Source organism: Garra rufa, chromosome 8 (genome assembly GCF_049309525.1).
Source record: "Garra rufa chromosome 8, GarRuf1.0, whole genome shotgun sequence".
Lineage (NCBI taxonomy): Eukaryota > Metazoa > Chordata > Actinopteri > Cypriniformes > Cyprinidae > Garra > Garra rufa.
The window spans coordinates 40,989,332-41,017,083 of record NC_133368.1 but is presented as its reverse complement, the minus strand read 5'-3'; the positions used below and the strand labels follow the sequence as shown (position 1 = coordinate 41,017,083).

General features: G+C 32.7%; 1 protein-coding gene across 1 annotated transcript in view; it reads left to right on the top strand.

Moving 5' to 3' along the window:
* The window catches only part of LOC141340183 (disks large homolog 5-like), a 49,866-nt gene extending 22,394 nt beyond the window's left edge, over positions 1-27,472 (top strand). Inside the window, exons 2-12 of the mRNA XM_073845110.1 lie at positions 14,793-14,926; positions 15,004-15,147; positions 16,339-16,519; positions 16,622-16,770; positions 18,682-18,852; positions 20,445-20,641; positions 20,718-20,861; positions 21,009-21,136; positions 22,387-22,496; positions 22,778-22,887; positions 22,975-27,472. Of these exons, the coding sequence (XP_073701211.1) occupies positions 14,793-14,926; positions 15,004-15,147; positions 16,339-16,519; positions 16,622-16,770; positions 18,682-18,852; positions 20,445-20,641; positions 20,718-20,861; positions 21,009-21,136; positions 22,387-22,496; positions 22,778-22,887; positions 22,975-23,078 (1,572 nt within the window). The 3' untranslated portion in view covers positions 23,079-27,472. The remainder of the gene's footprint in view (positions 1-14,792; positions 14,927-15,003; positions 15,148-16,338; positions 16,520-16,621; positions 16,771-18,681; positions 18,853-20,444; positions 20,642-20,717; positions 20,862-21,008; positions 21,137-22,386; positions 22,497-22,777; positions 22,888-22,974) is intronic.
* Positions 27,473-27,752: the final 280 nt, after the last annotated feature.

Sequence of the window (27,752 nt, the reverse complement as noted above, 5' to 3'; positions counted from 1 at the left end):
AAGCCTCAAAACCTTAATGACTTGGAGTAAGACAAAATCCCTCCTAAAATGTGTGCAAACCTGGTGGCCAACTACAAGAAACATCTGACCTCTGTGGTTGCAAACAAGAGTTTTGCCACCAAGTGTGAAGTCATGTTTTGCGAAGGGGTCAAATACTTATTTCACTCATTAAAATGCAAATTAATTTATAACTTTTTTGAAGTGCACTTTTCTGAATTTTTTGTTGTTATTCTTTCTCTCACTGTTCAAAAAACCTACCATTAAATCTATATACTGATCATTTCTTTGTCAATGGGCAAACCTACAAAATCGGCATAATTTTTCCCTCACTGTAAGTATATTTGATTTTGCTATCGCAAGTGAACTTCAGGCACACTTTAAGATTGACTAAATAGGGCAAATTAGCGTTAAAGCACAATTTCAAGAAAGCACCGATGGGAGGGGAAAATTTTGCTTGTGATTTACTGAAAATGCGCACATTAAAGAACACAGCGCAAGCTCTTAGTAAATCTGGCCCCAAATGTCTTGCATTTAAAAAATGATATTATACAGAGATCATACAATCGTTTTTAATTGTAAAATTAAAATATTTTAGGCAAAATATGAAGAAATGTACATTGAGCAATAAAGTAGTACTCAAAATAATGTTTATTTATCATTTTCTATCTGTAAGTCTTAAGTAGGGCTGCCCCCTAATAGTTTTTATATTAGTCGCTTAGTCTCAGAAAAAAGTCACACAGTCCGTGATGGACAGATATAGTACATCGGGCCGGACATCCAAATGCTTACCTATCATTTATCAACCTCAAATATGACTTTTCATCTGAAAGATGTATGTAGTAGCAACTTTACATGGCAGCTCAATCTAATGTTAACCAAGAAAACTGTGTTCTATTCAAGTGTCTGTGTGGAGTGTGGAAGCTGAACAGTAGCTCGCTTGCTGCATAACAGATGAAGTTGCACTTGCTCTTAAAATACTCCATCATTTTTGGTCATACAGATAAAACTAATACATCATTCAAATCTGTAAAGACTATGTTTATTTGTGTGCACTCAGAATAACAACGAAATGTTGCGCTTTTGTAAAATAATGAAAGCAAACATAATCAGTGTTGGGCACATACCTTTAAAAAAGTAATTAGTTATAGTTACTAGTTACTTCTCACAAATAGTAACTGAGTTAGTAACTGAGTGACATCATTATAAAAGTAACTAATTACCAGTCAAAGTAATTATTGCGTTACTTAAAAAATCTAATTAGTATAACTGTAAAATAAATATAAAACATTGTACACTAATCTACACTAGTTTAATGTTGTTGTGGGACAACGTGAAAGACAACTATCAGATTCAACATATTATTATAAATATTATCATTACTATAGTGGAACAATAAAGCACAAATAAAGATGGTTTAGAAATGTAAATATCGTTATCACCTGCGTTCTAAGCCACTAATTTTGTGGCGGCATGTGACGATGTGAGGTGCTTCATTTTAGAATTACTTATCACAGACGCAGAGAGACTCTTTTTTTCCTGCATAAGTTGCACGTTACATAAATATTTTTGCCTTTCACCTCAGCGAGGGAAAAGTATGCTTATACTTCCAGTTTTCAAAAGCTACCTTTGAACTTGTTGGACTTGCCATCGTTGTGACTCCTGGATGTCGGTGTGTGCGACTAAACGTGCGCGTGCTTGTGTGTGAACACCCGCACTACTCTGCCTCTGATTGGCAAACAATGGGAATTTACTCAATGTAAGCCAATCATCGCGTTCTCAGTTACACCACGTTTACAGCCACACCAATCATCATCACTGGTTATGTGTCCCGCCTCAGCCCCGAACATACACAAACACCTCAGAGAAAGAGAGGTCCTATGGCTGAGAAAGACGCTGCTCGCATGAAAACCGCTTCAGTGTTCTCAGTTATAGTAACGCGCATTTTATTGTCAGTAACGGTAACGGCGTTGTAACGGGAGAAAGAGTAATTCGTTTGATTACTCGTTACTGAAAAAAGTATCGCCGTTAGTAACGCCGTTTATTTATAGCGCCGTTATTCCCATCACTGAACATAATGTGCTTTCTGCCTTCTTGGACTCTGTGAACTTGAGTGTGAAACTTTGAAACATTGAAACTCTGCGTACTTGCCTTACAGACATGAAAAATATATCTGTAGAGAAAAAAATGTCTACTTTTAAGGAATCAATTCAAATTGAAAACAATATTCTCAGATTCCATATGAAACATGCAAACAGTCCGACTTCATCTCTTAAGTCGAAAACAAAGAAAGCACTAGTTTATCAATAAATTATTAAAATGTTAATGCAGTCTCCCTGCTGTTTTTCCCTGCCACATTCATAATTATTACATCTGTTGGTACACTGTGTAAAGCTTTTTTTTTTTTGTGCGTAGGCTTGAGCGCTTATTAGGCTATATGGGCAATTAAGGGCTCATTATTATGATTTATATGGTTTATTAATAAACGTGCAACTAAATAGTCTACTAATGCTTAAAATGAAGGATTACTAGTCAACCAGAAAAATCTTTAGTTGAGGGCAGCCCTAGTCTTAATTGATATGTCATTAAGTATTTTAATGGATTTGAAGTATACTTAGTATGAAATATTGTAAATGTGTTTTAAATAAATGATGGCCTATGTTTTTTTCTTTTTACCAGGGCTTCAAATAATAGACTCAGTCCCTCCAGAAAAACGCGATTATGCGATCGCATGATTCCATGCATAATCAGCCAAAGTCCGCATATTTATGCGGGGGACGCATTTTTTCAAATACGCCGCACTTTTGCAGCATAAATTGCAGATTTCCGCGCGCAAAATATGCGGGCTTGCATGATTTCATAATCCCATTTCCGTTTGGGTCTTTGTCTTCGTTCTTTCGAGTACTATTGTGGTCACGCGTTGCCGCGACGTTCTGTCTTGCCTCACTTCATTTTCGCCTGCCTGACCAGTCCACATCAAGTGAACTGGACATCGGGAGATTGTGAGACCCAAATATTAATCCGTGTGGCCGTTTGGCCATCCCCGCACTGTTTCAACTGGAGGACTGTGTTTGTGGGGTTCGTATGGTACCATTAGATTGTTGTGTGGATGAAATTATAAGTTGATGTGAGTGGTTTGAGTGTGGTCTGTTTGTTTATTGTTGGAAGCGTGTGCGAGTGTGTATATGTACGAGTGTGTGTGAGAGTGAGAAATCGGTACTAAGGGTTGTGAGTTTGCGTGATCTTATGGAGTAAATTTTGTTGTGTGTATATTGTTGATGGACCAGGTGTAATGTGATTGCATCTGTTTTTTTGTTGCTTTTCTATTTTTGTTGATCAATTTTTCTTTTTTTTTTTGTGTTTATTCATTTGATTTGATTTGATTTATGGTCATTTGATTTTTTTTTTTTTTTCGTGTTTAGTTGATTTTGACTTATGACTATTTGATTGTATTCTTTTGTGTGTGTGTGTGTGTGTGTGTGTGTGTGTGTGTGTGTGTGTGTGTGTTTATTGATTTGTGTCAATTTGATGTTGATTTTGTTAATTTTGTTGGACGGGCTAAGGAGTGCTGACCACTCTAGATCCATGTTAATGGGTTCACTGAGTGATTTTGTTCTTCTGATTTTTACACGTGTCATCTGAATACACGTGTGTTTGTGGTGAAATGAGTACATTTAGTGTACGTTTGAAGTGCGTAGTGAAGTGGAATTGGGGTAGGTTGGTTATTTCTCCTTGCCATCTGATGTGTTACTTTTGATTTGTCTAATTTGTTTATTTTTTTGTTTTGATTTGGAAGCCATATTAACCCCTTGTGTCCTAAATTGTGTCTGTGTGTTTAGCTTTTATCCCAGTAATAATAAAATATTGTATCTTTTTTTCTATATTCACGTCTCTGCTCTATTCTTGTGGGAACAGACCTGGGTGTCTTTGACCATTATTTCCCTGGGAGAGATTCCCAGGGTGGAGTAGTCGATGTTATAATTATAATTGAGTCCAGAATAACGAAATTCACTCCTTACGGTGCTACATCTGGCAATAAGGGTGTTGGGGGAATCACTTTTTTCTCTCTTTTTCACCAAACCGCAGTTTTTGCAAGTTCCCGCAGTTTTTGCAAGTTCCCGCAATTTTATCGCATAAAATTGCATAAATATCCCGCATATTCAATCGCATTTTTTAAGAAAACGTGCCGCATAATCAAGGATTTTTGCCCGCAACAATCACAAAAAAACGCCGCGTTTTTCTGGAGGGACTGAATAGAGATAGAATATCAGAGTTATCTGGTATTTAATAATCTTCTCAAAACATTAGCGTAAAAGCATTAATTACACATTGTTCATGGAATGTTATTTCTGAAAGATTTTAGTTGGACGTTCATCTGCTTTATTACTTTATTAATAACATTCAAAAGTAACATTCAGTAATGTTTGGAAACGTAAAATGCAGTGTTCTCTTAACAATCACAAAAAATAAATAAATTAAAAAATAAAACATTTTAAAATGTGGATGTTTTGAATGTTTAGAGAACATTCAGAAATTACATTTTCATAACTTAATGTTTTTGATTAGCTGCATATTTAGCATATTTTTGTTAGCTGGGGTAAACCTTACATATGTAATATTAGTCATAAAAAATTAAAAATATATTAATATAAATGTCTATTGAAATATAATGCTCTTGTGTTTTTGCTGCATTATACTTAATACATCAAGTTTTTATAGTAATTTTGTGATTTGTATTCTTTAAAAAACATTTTGATAAATTTCATAAAGAAATGTTTTAATTTTGCTTTGTCATACTCAAAAACAGGAAAGAATGAAACCAAATAAATCAAATAAATATATTATTAATATAAATGTATAAATTAATATTAAATGTGCATAACAATATAAACAAAATTTTAGCAAGAATATTTGATTGTGAAAGTCAATGGTAGTTTAATAATGATAGAGTAGGCTGTGTATATAAAAATATTAATAAATAATAGTCCCACTAAATATATCTGCAGTGCCTTGCAAAAGTATTCATACACCTTCAGTTTTTTCACATTTCGTTTTGTTGCAGCATTATGTTAAACTGCTACATCAATTTACACTCCATACACCATAATAATGACAAAGCAAAAACCAGATTTGCAAATTTATTAAAAATAAAACACTGAAATAAGTACATTGCATAAGTATTCATACCCTTTAGTCAGTACATAGTTGAAGCACCTTTACAGCCTCAAGTCTTTTTGGGTATGATGTGACAAGCTTTGCACATCTGCATTTGGCAATTATCTGCCATTCTTTTCCTCACCTTTTCAGCTCTCAAGCTCTGTCAGCTTGGATGGGGGCTGGCAGACATTTTCTAGAGTCCTAGTTGTTCCAATCATCTTCCATTATGGAGAATGCTTCTGTGAACCTTCAATGCAGCAGATTTTTTTCTGAACTCTGTCTGTCACTGAGCTCTACAGGCAGTTATCTAGACCTCAGGACTTGGTTTTTGCTCTGATATGCATTTTCAGCTGTTAGACTTTTTCTGAGAGGTGTGTGCCTTTCTAAATCATACTCATTCAAATGAATTTGCCACAGTTTAACTCCACTCAGAAGTGTAGGAACATCTAGAAGCAATATGAATGCTCCTGAGCTAAATTTCGAGTGTCCCATAAATGGGTATGAATACTTATGCAACGGGATCTTTTCAGTTTTTTATTACTAATAAATTTGCAAAGTTGTTACAAACCCGTTTTGTGCTTTGTCATTATGGTGTATGAGATGTAAATTGATGTGGAAAAAAGTAATTTGAAGCAGTTAACATAAGGCTGCAACATAAAACGTACCAGAAAAAGGAGTATGAATACTTTCGCAAGGCACTGTACATTCTTCTATTTTTATCATTTTTATCTTTTGTCTATCTGTGAAAAAGTTCTTCCTTTTTCTTTTTAGTATATAGATTTAAAAAAATATATAATAATAGTAATTTAAATATATATTAAACATTTAACTGCTTGTATGGTTATGTATGTGACAAATATAAATTTGAATTTAGTTATATTTAAACGTTTCCTTAATTTAATTTTAGCATTTAGTATTTAAATATTTAATATGACTATGAAATTTTAATATTTAGTATTTTCATTTTGCTCCTGGTTATACTGGATTATGGTTGGTCTGTGATAAAAACAATGTTCTTGTGTGTGTTTGCAAAAGTGCTGCAACTTCTCACTGAATTTGTCCCTTAGCTGTTTTTGTACAGATACCAAATGGAGAAAAGGAAAGGTACTGCAGAGTGAAACAAAGTTTAATTGAATTAATTTCTCCTATCTGAAGCTTTAGGCACACTGAACCTTGAGAGAGCGTCTCTGCGAGATTAATGAAGTCCACATCTAAATGCCAATGGAGGGTAATAATTAGAAACTTCAGCATGACAATAATACATTCTAATTCTAATAGAACGTCAAATCGTCATATTTCTCCTCTGGCAAGGAGGAAACGAGCACAAGTCTCATATCGGAGAGCTTTTAAATACCTACTGATCATGGTTTGAATTATTGCCTTTAATTTTAACTTCTCACACAAGCTGTGTGAGTTATGATGAGCAAGAAACTAATTAGGCAAAGGGACTTTCAAGAAAAAACGGAGCTGAATCTAGTATCACGACAATTTCAGTGTAGTTGATACTAATACAGTGCTGTTTTATTTTTGATATGACATTGAATTAATAGTGATTATATATACACTGCTGTTCAAATGTGTGGGATTTTTCTTTAAGACGTTTTATGCGCTTTTCAAGGCTGCATTTATTTGTTCAAAAATCCAGAAAAACAGTAATATACAGTAATTTATTTGATTGAAAACACAGAGCAGTAAAACAGTTAAATTAATGTAATTTATTTCTGTGACGCACTGCTGAATTGTCAGCATCATTACTGCAGTCTTTAGTGTCACATGATCCTTCAGAAATCATTATAGTTTGCTGATTGCATTTTCCATATTTTAACCTTTTATTTATTAAAGAATCCTGGAAAATATTATTACAGGTTCCAACAAAATATTAAGCAGCTCAACTGTTTTCAACATTAATAATAAATCAGCAAATTAGTATGGTTTCTTAAGGATCATGTGACACTAAAGACTGGAGTAATGATGCTGAAAATTCAGCTTTTCATCACAGGAATAAATTACATTTTAAAATATATTCATAGAGAAAACAGTTATTTTACACTGAGATAATACATGCCAGTTTATTTTTGACATTACTAGAACTGATATTGTCAGTATAAAGTGTGTTCATGAAGACTAATGGAAAGGATTAATGTTTATGTCAGTCTTCCACCAGGAAAGTAATCTAGTACATACTATGTCTCCCTGCAGGCGACTCTGTTCACTCCATGATTACGATGCAGCCTGCCTCTCGGGCCCTCAGGCACAGGTGGGGCCCAGTGAGGGGCCAGAACCTAGGACTGGCTGGAAGGGACATACCCGTGGCCAAAGATCCCAGAATTAGGTAAGAGTCCCCCTGAAGTGACCAACTGCCACCAGACCAACATGGCTCGTGTGTGCCCTTATACCTCACGCTCAACCTGTCGTGCTAATGCAGCTTCAAGCTTTTTTCTCCGAGAACACCATATGTTGCATTTGGATGAGTGAATACCCACTTAAGGCACATTATGCACAACTTATATTTTGTTTTATTTTCTTACGGCTTACATAATTGCATGCCAGTTATACTTGCGATTCTGTTTAGTTGCAGAGAAATGACACATCTTGAATGCTATACAGACTATAGCATGCCATATTACCCAGAACAGTAATTACATCTTGAGACTTATTGCGGTTTTATGGATTGTGGGCGTTTGATGTGTACAGCGCCACACTTTCTCCATGGTGAAACATTTCAGGTCGCCATAGCAACTCAGAAGACCTCTTTACACCTGACTGATGTGCACAATGTTGACAGTCATCAGGGTTTTGTCAATCTCTGGAAATGGACACAGAGGGTTTAAAAAGCATTCCCACCACCTGTAGGGAAAACACAGTGATTGGACTAAAGATTCAAGACATGCATGAGAAAATCCTTCATTGGTAAAAAGTAAGCAATCTTTGAAAAAACTTTAGCACCTATGATCCTGACACATGGTGCTCATTTAAAGGATAACTGTTGTCAAAATGCAACCTGGGCTGTTTTTTTTACTGTAAACGAGACAAACTTATATCTAAAAGCATAATTACGACAAACGAGCCGTTTTTGAGATTGACCGTGATTTAGTTTTGCGGTCAATGGCCGGTGAATGGGAGTACTAAGGGCATAACTTTGAGCGCATCAAAATCAATATTTTTACAACACTAAGAAGGCTCGACACACAATGAAACTTTGCTCAAAGTATCTCCTGGGTCTCTACACATGAACTCGAGCATTGAGAACATTGTTTGTGTACACACAATTTACTAAAAAGAAAGGTTTTGAACAACTCACTTTCACTGTTTGAGTTTCCGCTCGCGGCCGTCTTGCCAGTCAAGAAGTGTCGATCTCCGAATGCGAGGATGGATAGCTCCTAAAGCATATTTCCATATAAATGCACGGCTAATTCGTTGTTTTGTTGCAAGTGAAAAACAATATTAACCTTCTAGTTGTAAAAAGAGCCTCATATAAGCCTAATATTTCGTCCTATGCAGTCCATTCATTCGCAATCGGAGATCGACACTTCTTGACTGGCAAGACGGCTGCATGCGGAAACTCAAACAGTGTAAGTGAGTTGTTCAAAACCTTTCTTTTTAGTAAACTCTGTGTACACAAACAATGTTCTCAATGCTCGAGTTCATGTGTAGAGACCCAGGCAATACTTCAAGCAAAGTGTCATGGTGTGTCGAGCCTTCTTAGTGTTGTAAAAATATCGATTTTGATGCGCTCAAATTTATGCCCCTAGTACTCCCATTCACCGGCCACTGACCACAAAACGAAATCACGGTCAATCTCAAAAACGGCTCGTTTGTCGTAATTATGCTTTTAGATATAAGTTTGTCTCGTTTACAGTAAAAGAAACAGCCCAGGTTGCATTTTGGCAACAGTTATCCTTTAAAGCAGTGTTTATGCTCAATGCTGCATTTGTTTAATCAAAAATAAGTAAACAAAAAAAAAAAAAAAAAAAAAACAGTGATATTTTACAATATTATTAGAATTAAAAATAATGATTTTTGAAAAAAATCTATTTTAAAATGTAATTTATTCCTGTGAAGGCTAAGTTAAATTTAATCCTTTAGAAATCATTGTAATATGCTGATTTGCTGCTCAGGAAATGTTTATTATTTTTATCATCAGTGTTAAAAACAGTTATACTGCTTAATATTTTTGTGAAAAAATAAATAAATAAATAAAATTACAAAAATAAAATAAAATATTTGTATTTAACCAAAGATTATATTTATATGTAACTAAAAATCTATTTTAGCAGATCAAATTCAAAATTCTTAATGCACAAACTTAAAGTGGTCTTGTAACATTATACATGTCTGTCACTTTTGATCAATTTAATGCATCTTTGCTGAATAAAAATTTTCATTTATTAAAAAAATTAAATAAAATACAATAAAATAAAAGTTGCAATTTATTTATATTAAAAAAAATCTTTTGAATGGTATTGTCACTTTTGATTAATTTAATGCATCTTTGCTGAATAAAATTTGCCATTTATTTAAAAAAGCGAAAAATATATATAGAATAAAAGTTTCATTTATTAAAATAAAATAAATAAAATAAAGCAATAAAATAAAAGCTGTCATTTATTTAAAAAAAATACAAAATAAAATAAAGTAAAATAAAATAAAAGTGGTCATTTATTAAAAAAATAAATAAATAAATAAAATTTAATTTAATTAAATATCTTTTGAATGTTAGTGGTAACCAAAAATCTGTTTTAGCAGATCAAATTCAAAATGCTTAATGCACAAATTGAAAGAGGTCTTGTAACATTATATGAGAGTGCAAACTTGTGAAACGTCTATATAGTGTTACTTTTGATCAATTTAATGGATCGTTGTTGAATAAAAGTTGTCATTTACTAAAGAAGATAAATAGAAAAAAAAGTAAAGAAAGAAATAAAATAGTCATTTATTAAAATAAATAAATAAATATACAGAAATAAAATAAAATCTTTTGAATGGTAGTGTTTGCATTTGTATTTAACCAAAAATCTGTTTTAGCAAAAGAACTTTAAAATGCTTAATGCAGAGATTAAAAGACATCTTATATCCTGAAAGAGATAGATATTTTCTTTTTACAAAAACATCCAGGGACTTCCGTAAACATTACTGAGTGATACGAATCATTATTAGTGCTTGAATAGATTTTCTTTTGATGAATCAGTGGTTCAGTGAGTTCAAACTGATTATTTAAAATGAATCACTTTTACCACTTCTACCTAGAGGACAGACGGTATGGGGTCAAATTTCCTTCAAAAGTATTGCGCTCACAGATCGAAAAATAACAAGCGTGAATCAAAGATTTGAAAACGCATGTAAAAATATATCGCACGCAAATGAAAATTAAATGCAAAGACATTCAGAAGAATAAAATACGTGGACACAAACTGAAAAATAATAAGCACAAGATAAATATTTATACACTTGCACGCACAAATCTGAAACGTGAATTCACAGTTATTTGATTCACTCTTAAAATCGTGTTTTCTGCTCACATTTTTAGTTTTCGTACGTTTACGCTCTTTGCTCACTCGCTCTCGGTTCAACAATCTGCGCTTGGTTTTCTAAATGTTGCGCTCCTGGTTTCATGTAAATGAGGGCGGGCTCAAACATCACCATTGGTTCACCAGATGTGATTGACAGCCTCCTTCTCTAGCCAATCGATCAAAGCGCAGAAGTTGACGTCACTCCAATGCGTGATGGATGATTCCCGTCAGGACAATGCTGGACAGTCTCAGTTAATTTTTCTATTGCATTTACATTTTGTATGCAATACAAAAAAAAAAAAAAAAAAAATCTATTTTTTAATAAAATCCATCAACAATGCTCAGAGTGTATTTGGTCCCACAGTGTTAACTGAACACTGAAGCAGAGATGAACTTAAAGAGAATGTTAAGCAAAATTAATGAAGCAAAGAGAAGCACAAAAAAAGAAGAGACAAACAGAAAGACAGCTATAACAGACTTAGTCACAGCCTCAGATGAAATCAACTGAAATAAAACACAATAAATCTCTGAAGATCTCAGCAGAGGAGGACTAAACAGCTCCACACACAGCAGCACCAGCTTCATTCATTACTGACCAGATTGACTAAATTATGATTGAGAACAGAGGTTTAGATTCATGTGATCAATGTTTGCTTTAGTTGTGTTCTTGATCCTTCACTTTTTAACAATTACTTCTGATCTTTTGGTTGCTGCAAAACACATTTGTTATAGCAAAATAATCCAGAAGAAAACATGATTAGGAAGTTTTACCTGGTTGATGATAAAGTATTGTAATTTACTGGTCTTATCTAAAGACTAACTGTGGTTATTTAATATTAACATTTATTATGTTATATGAATTTATGTTGATGAGAGTTTTGTATTAACTAGATAATTTGACTGATTTTAAAAACACTTTGCTCCCTTAGCTTTTAGAAAATATGAGATATAGATGCAAACGTTAATGCATTATAATGCATAGTGACAGAATTTGCAATTAATTTTCTGCTAAATTCTATAGTAAAATGTCATGAAAACTGACACAGACAGAGTCTTGAGTATTCTGAAGAAGTATGAATAGAAATTTTCATGTTAACTATGAAGTGAAGAACTGGTAATAGTGACTGAATTTGGCATTTATTTTCTGCTAAATTCTACAGTAAAATCTCATGAAAGCCTGCAAAGATAGAGACACGGTCATTCAGAAAAAAATAATTTATTGAAGTGTTCATGTTAACTCTGAAGGAATTTTAATAACACATGTACAATATGACTTTATTTCTCAAGAAAACTACACTGTTAAGTATATTCAAATTGCATCTTTTTTTAATGAAGCCTACGATATTGATATGTTTTTAAATAGTTTCCCCTTATTTTCGGGCACATTTGATTTTTACCCGCTGAATATAGATGTTCGTCAGCTTTTTGACTGCTTCGAGTCTCTGTACCGTAATACCACAAATAGACGTGCAGCAGAATTCAGGTGGCGGCTGGCTTGACCGCGGTGTAAAACGGGTACAACTTTCAACATACAAAATATACTTATGGAAAATCTACTGAGACTGTCCAGCATTGTCCTGACGGGAATCATCCATCACGCATTGGAGTGACGTCAACTTCTGCGCTTTGATCGATTGGCTAGAGAAGGAGGCTGTCAATCACATCTGGTGAACCAATGGTGATGTTTGAGCCCGCCCTCATTTACATGAAACCAGGAGCGCAACATTTAGAAAACCAAGCGCAGATTGTTGAACCGAGAGCGAGTGAGCAAAGAGCGTAAACGTACGAAAACTAAAAATGTGAGCAGAAAACACGATTTTAAGAGTGAATCAAATAACTGTGAATTCACGTTTCAGATTTGTGCATGCAAGTGTATAAATATTTATCTTGTGCTTATTATTTTTCAGTTTGTGTCCACGTATTTTATTCTTCTGAATGTCTTTGCATTTAATTTTCATTTGCGTGCGATATATTTTTACACGCGTTTTCAAATCTTTGATTCACGCTTGTTATTTTTCGATCTGTGAGCGCAATACTTTTGAAGGAAATTTGACCCCATAGAAAACGTTTTAGGATTTCTCTCCATATAGTGGACCACTATGGTGCCGTGAGTTTAAACTTCCAAAATGTAGTTTAAATGCAGCTTCAAAGGGCTCTAAATTAGTCTTATCTAGGTCTTATCTAGTGAAATGATGGGTTATTTTTAAAAAAATGTACAATTTATATACTTCCTAACCTCAAATGCTCATCTTGTCTAGCTCTGCGTGTACTGTGTATTCCAGTTCAATACAGTTAGGTTCTGTCGAAAAACTCCCATCTCATTTTCACCTCCAACTTCAAAATCGCCCTACATTGCTACAGAAGTACCGACCCAGTGTTTACAAAGTGAACATGCAAAGATCATCAAACGCCCTTTACAAAAAAAGATAAAGGGTAATTCCATTTGAAAGTCAACCTTACAATTAAAAAAATAGTTTTTACCAAAGGTTTTTACTATACTGATAGCACAGATGTCTATATTTGGTGGTTCAAATACCCAAGTGAGGTCTCTCTTATATAGCGTTTTTTTATTTATTTTTTTTTTTTTTTAGTGCATGATTTTCCATAGTCTGGTAAGTGCTATTTTCAGGCTTGTCATATCCATAACAGTACATATTCCTCGTAAATAGACACATCAAAATTAAAATAAATGAACAATTATATGTTCTGTGAAGAGCCATCGCTTCTCTATTTGTTGGGTATTATTGCATCTGGTTTGTGCATTTTAATTAGCAGAAATCCTACAAAGAATATAGTCTCTCAAAAACTGTGTCCTTTATTGTCACATCTATAAAGCATGATTATTTTCTTTTTTTAACAGAAAACTTGTGCCTTTTTTTCTGATGTTCAGACTCTATCAGCAAAGATTTATTAAAATATAATCAGATGGTTTGGTATATTGGTAACACATATGTGACCTTATCCAGCAAAATGAGTCACAGTGACCCAAATTTCAAAAAATTAGATTTTGGTATCAATGGAGAGTGTAAGCTTTAAAATGATATCCTATTTAAAGTCATACTCGAATGGTTTCAAAGATATACCCATTTGAATTATGGTCATCTGCTCTCTTTTTCCAATTGAAAACATTTTTTTGCCTGTTTTTTGTTGATATCTTTCCAAATCTAGTGCATTTAAAGGGATAAACTATTTATTTCACAGCTTTATTTGACCAAAGACATTTGTATTTATATGAATGCTATTAAACCAGGCTGAAGCTCAAATTATTTTTAAGTATTTATTTGAATAAAACATCAATAAAACACTGACAAATTACTAGCTTTTATGTTACTGTTTGTGTACATTTCTAAGCTTTTTGATTGGTTTTATACAGAGATAGTGACGTTTCAGGGGATACCCAGAAGTGTTGAGAGGAGTTGAGAAAAGCAAATTTAGTAAAACTTTAAATAGAATACAACTTTAATAGTAATTTAAATACCTTTACTATCTGGTCTACGAAACTTTGGGAGAATATTTTTGCATGTCTGTTTTTTGAAATTAGCTAATAAAAAAAAAAGCGTTCATTGTTTTTTCACATTATCGGCCTGTATCTTAAAATAGAATGTTGTGATCTCCGACTCGTTTCACCAGATCGGGTCACATATTATCTAAGCATTTATATTTCTCATCCATAAGGCTGGATTTGCCATAAAACGCAATTTAGAATGATTTTGAAGTTGGAGGAGAAAATTTGTTAATTAGATAAATTTTATATACCCTAACTGTATTGAACTGGAATACACAGAGTACACAGAAATGAGACAAGATGAGCATTTGAGGCTAAAAAGTATATAAATTGTAATTTTTTTTTTTTTCTTTTTTAATAACCTTTGAATAACCCTTTGAAGCTGCATTTAAACTGCATTTTGGAAGTTCAAACTCACAGGCACCATAGAAGTCCACTATATGAAGAGAAATCCTGAAACGTTTTCCTCAAAAAACATAATTTCTTTACGACTAAAGAAAGAAAGGCATGAAAATCTTGGATGACAAGGGGGTGAGTAAAATGTCTGTAAATGTTTGTTCTGGAAGTGAACTGCTTCTTTAAATTGAGCATGTGTGACTTTCTCTCTCTCTGTCTCTCCGCAGTTTAATGGCATTAATCTCAGGAACGCCACGGAGCAGCAGGCCAGACTCATCATTGGGCAGCAGTGTGACATTATTACCATACTGGCACAGTACAACCCGCACATGTACCAGCTGGGCAATCACTCCCGCTCGAGGTACACGCACACCACACACGTGATTGTCATGCTTTCGAAACACTGTATGAGTGTCCTGACGTGTTTATTTCTGTCAGCTCCCGGATGGAGTCTTCCATAAGCTCTCACTCTACGCCCGACACGCCCGATACGCACTCCAATGTAGATACGCTCAGTGAACAGGATGAGGGCACCATGACTCCACCCTCCAAACAGGCCACGCCCACAGCCAGTCCTCACAGGTAACACTCGCTGCGTCTCGTTTGCAAATAATTGTGTGGATTATTTTGTATTTGTATGCAACTGAAGTCCAGGGTTTATGGGTGTCTTAAAAGTCTTAATCAGCAAATTAAGGCCTAAAAAGGTCAGAGCAGAAAGTCTTAAATTCATTAAGTCATGGCATTAAATGTTGCATAAATCTCTCTGTCAGTAATCCTAAATCAAGTTACATTTACTGAGAAATTGAACAAAATTAAATTAGTTTAGGCTTAAAACAAAAACAAATATCTATCAGTGGAATATGAAAACTTATTGTCTTCTTGAATTAGTATTTTTATAAATTCCTCATAGAACGACTTATTTGATCTGTCTTTAGAAAGTTGCACTAGAAAATGAGAAAAAAAATACTAAGGATAAAAATACATTTCTTTTTTGTGGTGTGATCAAAAGGTACATTTATTCCTCGAATTTTCTTAAAAAGGTCTTTAAATTCCTAAATTCACTTAATAAAATAAAGTAAAAAAAAAAAAAAAATTAATGACTAAAATGACTAAAACCTTAACTAAAATGTAAAAGTCTGTAGACATTTCCACTAGAAAACAAGAGAAAATCTTTTTTTAAAAATCTTCTTTAAAAGTTGTAAATTCACCTTCACAAAACCTGTAGAAATCCAATAAAAAAAAAAAAATTAAAAAAATAAATCTAATTAAAAAAAAAAAAAAAAATGAACAAAATGACTAAAACTTTAACTGAAATGTATGAGCCTTTACACATTCACACTAAAAAAAAAAAGGGGAGAAATACAGAGGAAAAACATCACTTTTTGGTGGTGTGATCAAAAGGTACATTTATTCCTTGAATTTTCCTAAAAAGGTCTTTAAAGTCGTAAATTGACTTCACAAAACTTGCAGAAATCCAATTAAAAAAAAAGTAAAATAAAAAAACTTAATTTCAGTTATAAAAATTATAAATATAAAAAAACTGATGGAAAATATTAATAAAAAATAACACTTCTTTATTCTTTAATAACACTTGTGCATTTTTTGCATTTGTAGATTGAGAACTAATCTTATTATGAATGTTTCTGGTGAATCTCAAAAATGTATGAAAACATTTTTAAATGTAATTTTTCTCTCGCTGTCATCGAAATTGCGTCCTAACACGCACACTGTTCTGATTGGTCTAACTGTCCTACTTGCTTTGTGATTGGCCAGAGATCGTAGCGAGGGCAGGAAGCAGGCGGAGCAGAGGCACGTGGTGTTGAGGAAGTCTCAGGTGGATCTGGGGCTGAAGGTCTGTGGAGGAAACCTGACGGGGGTTTTCGTGGAGGCTCTAGAAGAGGACAGTCCCGCTCGAGGAGCCGACGGCCTGCAGCCTGGAGACCTGATCCTGGAGGTATTGGTGGTCTGGATGGTTCAGAAAGGATCATAACCAGCCTGAAATGACCCTGTTTGACAGTATGCTGGATGGTGTTGTGATGTCATTTCCTGTTTGCAGTGCAACTCAGTGAGTTTGAAGAATAAGACCGCTGAGGAGGTGTATCTAGAAATGCTGAAACCCGCGGAGAACGTCACCCTCAGAGTCCAGTACCGACCCGAACACTTCAGGAGGATTAAAGACGCAAATGGAGATGGTTTTTACATCAGGTAAAGAGTTTTGAAGATCCTTCATTAATTATTACATGAGTTATAAACATTAAACATTAATGTTATTTATTGCATTGATTCTGACTGGTCTCTTGATGCATTTTGTTGTCTAATATTTGTGTATAATGGCACTAAAGTGTACAGTCATTATTTTCCTTCATAAAGGTGTATTTTTATGCACATTAATTTGTTTGCTTCACATTCCTAATAAGCCTGTCTGGACATTTTTATATATTAAATAATTTTTCTAGCCATTTTAATTGACTATTATATATCTATCATAAAGAGCACAACTAGCTTCATGGAGCTCTTTAGTCTTGTAAGATCCACACATGACAAGTAAATATTTTTATGTATTGTTTTATTGGTGGATAACCCCTCCCCCCATTGTTTACTATTAGTTATTTATTTATTTATTTGTTTGTTTGTTTGGTTATTATAAATGTTTATTTGATTAAATACAGGCCACATATCAGTGTTGTTTTAGTTTATAATATATAACCTAATTAGTTAAAATATATAAACATACAAATATATAATATACTATAGTTTTAATTAATATCTTACATTTTATAATATTTAAATATTTTTATTTTTCTAAATAATAGTTTTTATTTTAATGTTAAAGTTTTAGTAATTTTGTTTTTGTTTACTTTTTTAATGTCTATATAGTTTTTATTTATTTTGTTTAATTGATTGTTTTTGTTTTAGTTATTTAGTTTTATATTTTAGTTATTCATGTTTATTTTTTAACATTTATTTAACTTTCTTTTTTAAGTTAATGTTTTTTTCTTTTAATTTCAGCTAAATTTCATAAAGTTGTAATGTGTTATTGTAGTTAAATATAGGCCACATATCAGTGTTGTTTTAATTAATAATATATAACCTAATTAGTTAAAATATATAAACATACTATAGTTTCCATTAATATTTTACATTTTATTATTTTTAAATATTTTCTGTTTTTATTTTAATTTTTTAATTTTTTATTTTATTTTTTTTATTAAGTTTTGTTATGTTTGTTTACTTTTTTAATGTCTGTATAGTTTTTATTTTTATTTATTTTGTTTAATTGATTGTTTTTGTTTCAGTTATTGTAGTACTTCAACTTAAACTAAATGAAATTAAGTTAATGTTTATTTTTAACATTTATTAAATTTAATGTTTTTTTTTTCCCTTTTAATTTCATGGAATGATTTTTATAAATGATTATTTATAAAAACAGGCCACGTATCAATGTTGTTTTAGTTTATATTATTTAACCTATATGTTAAAATATAGGTTATAAAAATATATATATAATATAGTTTTTATTAATATTTTTCGTTTTATAATATTGAAATATTTACTGTGTTTTATTTTTATTTTAGTTAAAGTTTTAGTCATTTTGTTGTGTTTTTGTTTACTTTTTAATGTTTATATAGTTTTTAACTATTTGGTTGAAATGAAACCGGGCAAATAGGTAAATATTATGATGTATTATTGATATATATGACCCTGGACTTTTCATTGATGTATGGTTTGTCAGGATAGGACAATATTTGGCGGAGATACAATATTTGAAAATCTGGAATCTGAGACTGCAAAAAAATCTGAATACTGAGAAAACCACTTTTAAAGTTGTCCAAATTACATTCTAAGCAATGCATATTACTAATCAACAATTACGTTTTGATATATTTACAGTAGGAAGTTTACAAAATATCTTCATGGAACATGTTCTTAACTTAATATCCTAATGATTTTTGGAAAAAAAAAAAGATCAATAATTTTGACCCATACAATGTATTTTGGGCTATTGCTACAAACATATCCATGCTACTTAAGACTGGTTTTGTGGTCCAGGGTCACATATTATTCTGACCATGTGATGTTCTTCATATTCTGACTCTTCCTCTGTTTGTCTTTCAGGGCGTTATTTGACCATGTTGGTGATTTGGAGCAGGAGTTGAGCTTCAAGAAGGATGATATTCTCTATGTGGACGACACGCTGCCCGGAGGGAATTTGGGCTACTGGTTGGCATGGCAACTGGACGAGAACGCACAGAAGCTGGTGCGCGGACACGTGCCGAGCAAGTGCATGTATGTGCTCTTCATGTCTTCATCACTGCTGTTACAGTTTTATTGTTTTAATCTTATCGAAATATATTGCACAAGGTAAAGCATGCAGTATTGTCAAAAATAGCTATTTTTCGATAAATATGACTTTCATTATGAGTGAAACATGCATTACATGTGTTTATAGTGCTCAATATTGCTCACACCATCCTGTTTTGGGTAAATATGGAAAAAATACTGCTCTCAAAAAAAAAATGGAAAGGTATAGATTGATTTTACATACCTCCTGAAAAAAAGTAAAAAATATATTTTTAAAGAATTTTATCATAGTAATATAATATTTTGTAATAAACCCTTTTCTAATGATTTATAGGGCTCTTCCATTTTTTTCTATAAAATAAATGTTCTGTAAAATAATAATAATAATTTTCTAATTATATTTATTCTGAAATGCTCTATTTTTATAATTTTTTTGTTATTTTTGCAAACCTTTTATTATATTTTTGCAAAAATTAATTACTGTTACAGAGGTTTATCATAATAATATAATATTTTATAATAAAACCTTGTCTAATTATTTAAAGTTATAGGCCTTCTGCATAGTTTTCTGTAAAATACATTTTCTGTTAAATAATAACAATATTTATTCTTAAATGCTTTATTTTTATTTCGTATAAAATGGTGTTTCAATAATGTTTTTTTTTAATTTTGACAAATGAAATGACTGTAACAATTTTATTATAATAATGTAATATTTTATAATAAAACCTTGTCTAATGATTTAAATGTATAGGCCTCCTCCATAGTTTTCTGTAAAATACATTTAAAAAAATAAATAATAACTGTAATAATATTTATTCCTAAACGCTCTATTTTTATTTAGTATGAAATGGTGTTATTACAATAGTATTTATTTTATTTAATATTTTTGCATACCTCCTGACACAATTTAAAAATTGTCACAGAATTTTGCCATAATAATATATTTAACAATAAAACCTTTTTTAAAGGGCCTCTGTAAAATAATAATAATATTCTAATTATATCTATTCTTAAAAAAAAATTATGAAATGGTGTTATTGACTTTTTTACATTTTGAATTACTTTCACACAGTTTTATCATAATAATATAGTATTTTATAATAAAACCTTTTTTAATATTTTGCATATTAACAGGTCACCCTAAAGTTCTCTGTAAAAAAGAAAAATATATTATTGTTTTAAATAATAATAAAAGTAATCATGATGATTATCATCATTCATATTGATATGTAATCACAACATTTTTGACCAAGTTGTGCAGCCTTGCAAAAAAGCACAATAAACCTGCCATTTTTTTAAAGTAAGTTTTTTTTTGTTTGTTTGCTTTAAAAATCCCATTTTAAATTTTTAGCAGAAAAATAGCAATTAGAAATTTTTTTTCAAATCGTGCAGCCTTGAAGTTTACAGTCAGGGATTTGTCATCCAGTGTTTTACCACCGCAAGAAGTTTTCATCATTGTAAAATAATTTTCATATTCTAGCCTTGATATAATTATCTTTTAATAAAATTCTCTAATTTTCTGGAATTGGAAAATGGAATTAAATATCAGTAATTTTTTTTGTTTGTGTGTGTAGGATGGATCAAGATTCCCAGCGGCGGTACAGCGTCACAGACGGTAAAGACGACAGCGGTTCCGGTAAAACCCTCTCAGCCGCGGCACGCCGATCCTTCTTCCGCCGTAAACTCAAACACAAGCGCAGCAGCTCCAAAGACGCCCGTGACACTCCGGCGGCAGACGCCATCAGCACAGACTCCATGCCATACATGGACGGTGAGAAACAACACACGTACTGAATAAAACATCATGTTTGCCCTCGGTGTGTCTCATTTATTCTGTGTGTGTTCAGACTGTCTGAGTCCGGCGTATCAGCGCGTGCAGAAAGTGGAATCGACCAATCGCAGGCCGGTGTTGATCCTGGGGCCCCTCGTTGAGCCAATCAAAGACATGCTGCTCAGAGAGGCTCCTGGGAAATACTGCCGCTGTTTACCTGGTGAGATCTACTGATGTTTGACATGTGAAGTAGTTTAAAGCATCTGCAATAACTCTACTATAATGGGTTTTTAATTTTGGCTCATTGTGACTGCGGGATAATAAAAAGATGTCCAATTATTTCTCACTCGTTCTTCCTGTTGTCCAGAGGGGATGAAGGCGACCCAGCAGGCCATTGAGCGAGGCGTCAAAGACTGTCTCTTCATCGATTATAAACGCAGGAGCGGCCACTTTGATGTGACGACGGTGGCATCCATTAAGGAAATTACAGAGAAGGTGAGACACACATCAGACTCTTATCAAACAATGCTGTTCTAAACGCTGACTGAATTAAGATCAGTTTGAAGTGAATAGAAATACAAATATCTGACCTGATGTCATGAATATGTTATATTTTTAGAACCTTTTTAAACAATAACTAATTTAGGATCATTTTAAAATGAGAATATAATGAGAATCACCACTGAACATGATGAGAATTACAAAAAACTCAAAATTAAAACATCCTGACAAAATAGGATCGAGAAATCTGGGATGAAAACAGCTTAATTGTCATTTGTATACATTTATTTTATTAGTCACTTTTATGCAAAGCAACTAACAAATTAGGAAATTTAAATTGAAGTTCACATAACAATAATGTATCAATGACTAAAAAATGTAGAACATAAGTAGGTAGTAATAGTAAATAAATATTATTCAAATTTTATTTACCATTTTCACCACATAAAAAGAAACAAAAATAATCACAAAAAACAAATATATAATTATAATTAATTGTATTTTTTTTTTTTTTTTTTTTTTTTGCAGCAAATAGTAACCTGTATATGAGTTTATGAGATTGTATGCATCTGGCAAGCATATTTATTTATCAGTCACTTTTTCTGTAAAACAAGTAATAAAAGAGGACATTTGTCAGGAAATTAAAATAATGTTTCAATTCTGTAAAATCTTAATCAATCTAAAATAGTTCATTTTGTTAATGTAAAATGTAAGAAAATAAATAAATATTATAAAATGTAATGAATTATATTAAATTATACAATGTTATATTATTATGAATAATATTGTATGTTTAAAAATAATACTAATAACAATAATGACATTTTTTACATTTTAATTTTAATTTTATTATTCACATTGTGGACCACAAAACCAGTCAAAAGGGTCAATTTTTTTAATTATTTAAGATTTATGTTATCTGAAAGCTAAATAAATAAACTTTTCATTAATGTATGGTTTGTTAGGATTGGACTAATTGAAAATCTGCAATCTGAGGGAGCCAAAAATAAATCTAAATGTTAAGAAAATTGCCTTTAAACTTGTCCAAATGAAGCTCTTTGCAATGCATATTGCTAATCAGAAATTAAGTTTTGATATATTCATGGTAGGAAATGTACAAAATATCTTCATGGAACATGATCTTTACTTAATATCCTAATGATTTTTGGTGTAAAAGAGAAAAACCCATACACTGTATTTTTTGGCTGTTGCTACAAATGTGCTGAGTTTATGCTGTTTCTCAGGACTGTCATTGTCTGCTCGACATCGCACCTTACGCCATCGAGCGCCTGCACGTCGTCAACATTTACCCCATCGTCATATTCATACGATACAGAAACGCCAAGCAGATCAAGTAAGTTACATCAGCCATCAGCCTACACAAGTGCATATTTAAGCTCATTTATTGTATTTTTCCTTTGATTATTTTACAGCACTCAATCTTTCGTTCTGTCACATTCAACATTGCATCTTTAGATTGCATGCAATTGCATTCTTTATCGAATGAATCAATCTAGTGACTCACTCCTCTAGAACCACACTGTGCTCAGAGAATCAATGAATTTGATTACTGCTAATGAAGGAGTGTACTTGCAGTAGCAGTATCTGTACTAAGTCTGTGTTTTATTCACTCAGGGAGCAGAAAGACCCCGTGTATCTGCGAGACAAAGTGTCACAAAAACATTCCAAAGAGCAGTTTGAGTCTGCGCAGAGGATCGAACAAGACTACAGCAAATACTTCACAGGTCTGAGACGTGCACACGCATGCATTTACATTATTTACGCACATGAGAGCGTGCTGGTGAGTGATTTGTGATGCCGTTCTGTTGCAGGCGTCGTCCAGGCCGGCAGTCTGTCCAACATATGCACTCAGATCATGTCCATCGTGGACCAGGAGCAGAACAAAGTGCTTTGGATTCCTGATGGAAGCATGTGAAGAACGACAAACCGAGTCCACACACATCCTAAACAACACACTGCAAAAAAAAAGGCCTTCTTACTTAGTATTTTTTGTCGTTTGTTTTAGTTTTCTTACACCAATGACAGATATTTTTCTTGTTTTAAAGGAATAGTTCTCCCCAAAATTAAAATGTGCTCACCCTTAAGCCATTCAAGATGGAGATGAGTTTGTATCTTCATCAGATTTGGAGACATGCAGCATTTTATCACTTGCTCACCAATGGATGTTAATGGGTGCCGTCAAAATGAAAGCTGATACATGACAATAATCCTCAAGCAATACACACCACTCCAGTCTATCAGTTAACTTCTTTAGAAGCCAAACGCTACATGTTTGTAAGAAACAAATCCATCATTGCAATGTTTTTTAACTAAAATATGAGTTCATAATAACACTACTTCCAGTGAAAAAGCGGTCTGGTCTGAATCAGGAGAGAAATCTGCACTTGTTTACAAGCCTAAATAGTCCAAAACAGCTCTAAACAGAGTTGTTAAGAGACATAAGATGGACTTTTTCCACTGGAGGAAGCATTATTATGAATTATGGACTCATATTTTAGTTTAAAACATCTTAATGATGGATTGTTTTAGCTTTTGTCTTGTCAAGATGTTAACTGATGGACTGGAGTGGTGTGGATTATTGTAGCAGCTGTTTGGACTCTCATTCTGACGGCACCCATTCACTGCAAAAGTGATGCAGTGCTACATTTCTCAGAATCTTATGAAGATACAAACTCATCTACATCTCGCATAGCCTGAGAGTAAGCACATTTCCAGCTAATTTAAATTTTTTAAAGTCAACTATTCCTTTAAGAATGTTTAGATATTCACACAAGACAAAAACTCTGAGTAAGAAATGATTATTTTTGCATTGCTGGCAATCTCACACTGTTGCAACACTCCACTGCTGTTAAAGAAGTTACTCACCCCCTTGTCATCTGAAATATTCATGTCTTTCTTTCTTTATTCGATAAGATTAGATAAGATTTCTCCTCATATAGTGCACTTCTATGGTGCCTTAGAGTTTTGAACTTCCAAAATGCAGTTTCAGCGCAGCTTCAAAGGACTCTAAACGATCCCAGCCGAGGAAGACGGGTCTTATCTAGCGAAATGATCAGCCATTTTCATATAAAAATTACAATTTATATACTTTTTAACCTCTTGTCTAGCTCTGCGTGAACTCTTTGTATTCTGGGTCAAAACAGTTAGGGTACACTCTTAAAAATAAAGGTGCTTCACTGCAAATAATGCTTTCCTTACTTTGATTTTTTGTCTTGTTTCCAGCCAAAATATCTAAAAGTTCTTAAATCAAGAAGGATTTTCTAGACAAGTAAAAAATTTCTTGTTTTCAGTAAGAAAAAGTCAAAATTAAATGCGTTTTTGCTTCAAACAAGCAAAATGATCTGCCAATGGGATAAGAAAAATAATCTTGTTTTCTGTTTAAAATAAGATGTTTTTTTCTTACCCCATTGGCAGATTATTTTGCTTTTACTGAAAACAAGAAAATAATTTTTACTCGTCTAGAAAATCCTTCTTGACTTAAGAATTTTTTGAAATTTTGGTTAGAAACAAGTAAAAAAAAATCTAAGTAAGAAAAGCATTTTTTGCAGTGTACACAATGCTATAGAATAACTTTTTTTTTCTAAATGGTTCCATAAAGAACCTTACTGTTTCACAAAAGGTTCTTTGTGGTGAAAGAAGAGATGGTTCTTTAAACCTTTGACTGAATGATTCTTTGTGGAACCAAAAATGGTTCCTCTATGAACCTTTCAAAGCAGCTTTATTTTTAGGAGAATATGTCGAAAAACTCCCATCTCATTTTCTTCTCCAACTTCAAAATCGTCCTGCATCGTATCGAAACTGCATTTTGGAAGTTCAAACTCGCAGGCACCACAGAAGTCCACTATGTGAAGAGAAATCCTGAAATGTTTTCCTCAAAAAGACAGGCATGAACATCTTGGATGACAAGGGGGTGAGTAAATGATCTGCAAATTTTGTTCTGGAAGTGAACGTCTCCTTTAAATCACTACGACACCAATAGGGCTGGACGCTATATCATACTGTATATTCATTAAATATTAAGCGTTCAACGCTTAAGTGCTTTTATTTGGTGGTCAAGCTTCCTAATATTCAAAAATCATCAATTCAATATAACTGAATGTAAATATCACTGTTTTTCTATGTCTATATATCGCCCAGCCCTGAACAAACACTCCTCTCAGGCAACTGTTAGCAGTAATATCTTCCATTCACTGTGTTTTCTCTGTGGTAACACTAATTTATGAGGGCTTTCACGTAGTTCTTCATGTTTACAGAGGTGATGTTGATGAACCAGCTTACTTGAATGTTTAACTTCATGTATCTGTGCCCGCGTGGGTCTGATGCTAGTTCGACACAGATGCTCAAAATATGGTTTTCTGAGGTTAAAAATACTGACTGTTGAGTTTTTCTGATCGTGTTAGAGGGTTCATTCACCCTGAAATGAAACTTCTGCCATCATTTCTTCAAGCCTGTGTTCTGTGGAGCACAAAAGCAGATGTTTAGCAGAATGTTTGAGCTGCTCTTTTCCACACAATAAAAGCTGATTGTTTTCTAAGCTCCAAACAGCACAAAAGAACCTTAAGGTGAAGGTGAAGCAGTTAATTTCACTGCAAAAAATGCTTTTCTTACTTAGACTGATTTTCTTGTTTTCAGGAAAAAAAAGTCAAAATTAAGTGTTTTTGCTTGAAACAAGCAAAATAATCTGTCAATCTTGTTTTCTCTTTGAAATTTTTTTTTTCTTATCTCATTGGCAGATTATTTTGCTTGTTCGAAGCCACAACTCACTTCATTTTGACTTCTGAAAACAAGACAATAATTTTTTCTCGTCTAGAAAATCCTTCCTGATTTAAGAATATTTTGGCTGGAAACAAGACAAAAAATCTAAACAAAAATAATTATTTTTTTGCAGAGTTGATCTTACTCAGAGCTGTCATACACTGCAATAAAATGCTTATCTAACTTAGATTTTTGACTTGTTTCCAGCCAAAATATCTAAAAATTCTTAAATCAAGATGGATTTTCTAGACGAGTAACAATTATTGTCTTTTGACTTGTTTTCAGAAAAAAAAAAGTCAAAATTAAGTGCATTTTCGCTTGAAACAAGCAAAATAATCTGCCAATGGGGTAAGAAAAATAATCTTGTTTTCTGTTTGAAATAATATTTTTTTTGCTTACCCCGTTGGCAGATTATTTTGCTTGTTCTAAGCAAAAAATCACTTAATTTTGATTTATATAATTTTAAATTTTTATAATTTTTACTCGTCTAGAAAATCCTTCTTGATTTAAGAATTTTTAGATATTTTGTCTGGAAACAAAACAAACAAATATAAGTAAGAAAAGCATTTTTTTGCAGGGTATGAATCAAAAGTAAGTGCTTTTTGATTCATTTTTATTGAATGGAAAAGACCACACTGCAAAAAATTGTTCTTGTTTCCAGCCAAAATATCAAAAAATTCTTAAATCAAGAAGGATTTTCTAGACAAGTACAAATTATTTTGACTTGTTTTTTCTGAAAACAAGAAAATTATTTTTACTTGTCTAGAAAACCTTTATTTAAGAATTTTTAGATATTTTGGCTGGAAACCAGACATTGTCAATCTTCAGGCTTGAAACGACATGCAAATGTTTTTCATTTTTGGGTGAACTATTCCTTTAAGCTTTAATGTAGCAGTTTCTTTAAAGTGTACTTGTTATTATTTAAATGAACGATGCAATAATCTGCTGCATGATTATTTTACTATACGCTCTGCCCGGTTCGTTTTTAACTCTAATTTAATTGTCTTTTCTAGTCGAGTATTAGGCAAAGTTAAATGCTTATTCGTACTATCTTCAAATCTCTTGTTTTCCGAAACAAACGTGCCAAAAGCTTTCTTCTGCTTTGCTTGTATTTTGCACTCAAACTGGGATGGAAAGGTAGACAGACCCACTTTATTAATCCCAGACGGGAGATTTTGTAATCCTCGTTCGGGAATAGTTAGTTAATCCTCTCTCTGTAGTGAAAGCTTTGGTACTACACTAGTCTTCCTGTTTACCTTATGAAAGGATGTTCACTGTGACATCACTTCCTGTTCTGATCCGTGAAACGAGTCGTCTGGTTTAGCTGAAACTCTCACATCATGTAATGTTCTTCCACTCCTGCCAATAATGACACTGGTGTTGAATTGGTGCAGATGCTCAGCTTGTAGCTGAAAAAAAAAAAACATGTAATTCCAATTAAAAGTCTGTGTTCCATTTATGTTTTATAATGATATAACACCCTGGTACTGTCACATTAAAGACAAAAATATGATTTTGTAATTGTTACGTTAATAAAGTCTAAATTAAACACTATTCTGCATATTTACTGTGTAAACATTTGTAAACCTGGACCACAAATCCAGTTTTGGGTAGCACTGGTGTATTTGTAGCAATAGGCAAAAATACACTGTATGGGTCAAAATGATCTATTTTTCTTATGAGATAAGATGTTTTGTACATTTTCTACCATAAATATATCAAGACGTTATTTTTGATTAATAATATGCATTGCTAAGAACTTCACTTAGACAACTTTAAAGGCGATTTTCTTTATATTTTGATTTTTTTCACCTTCAGATTAGAGTTTTTCAAA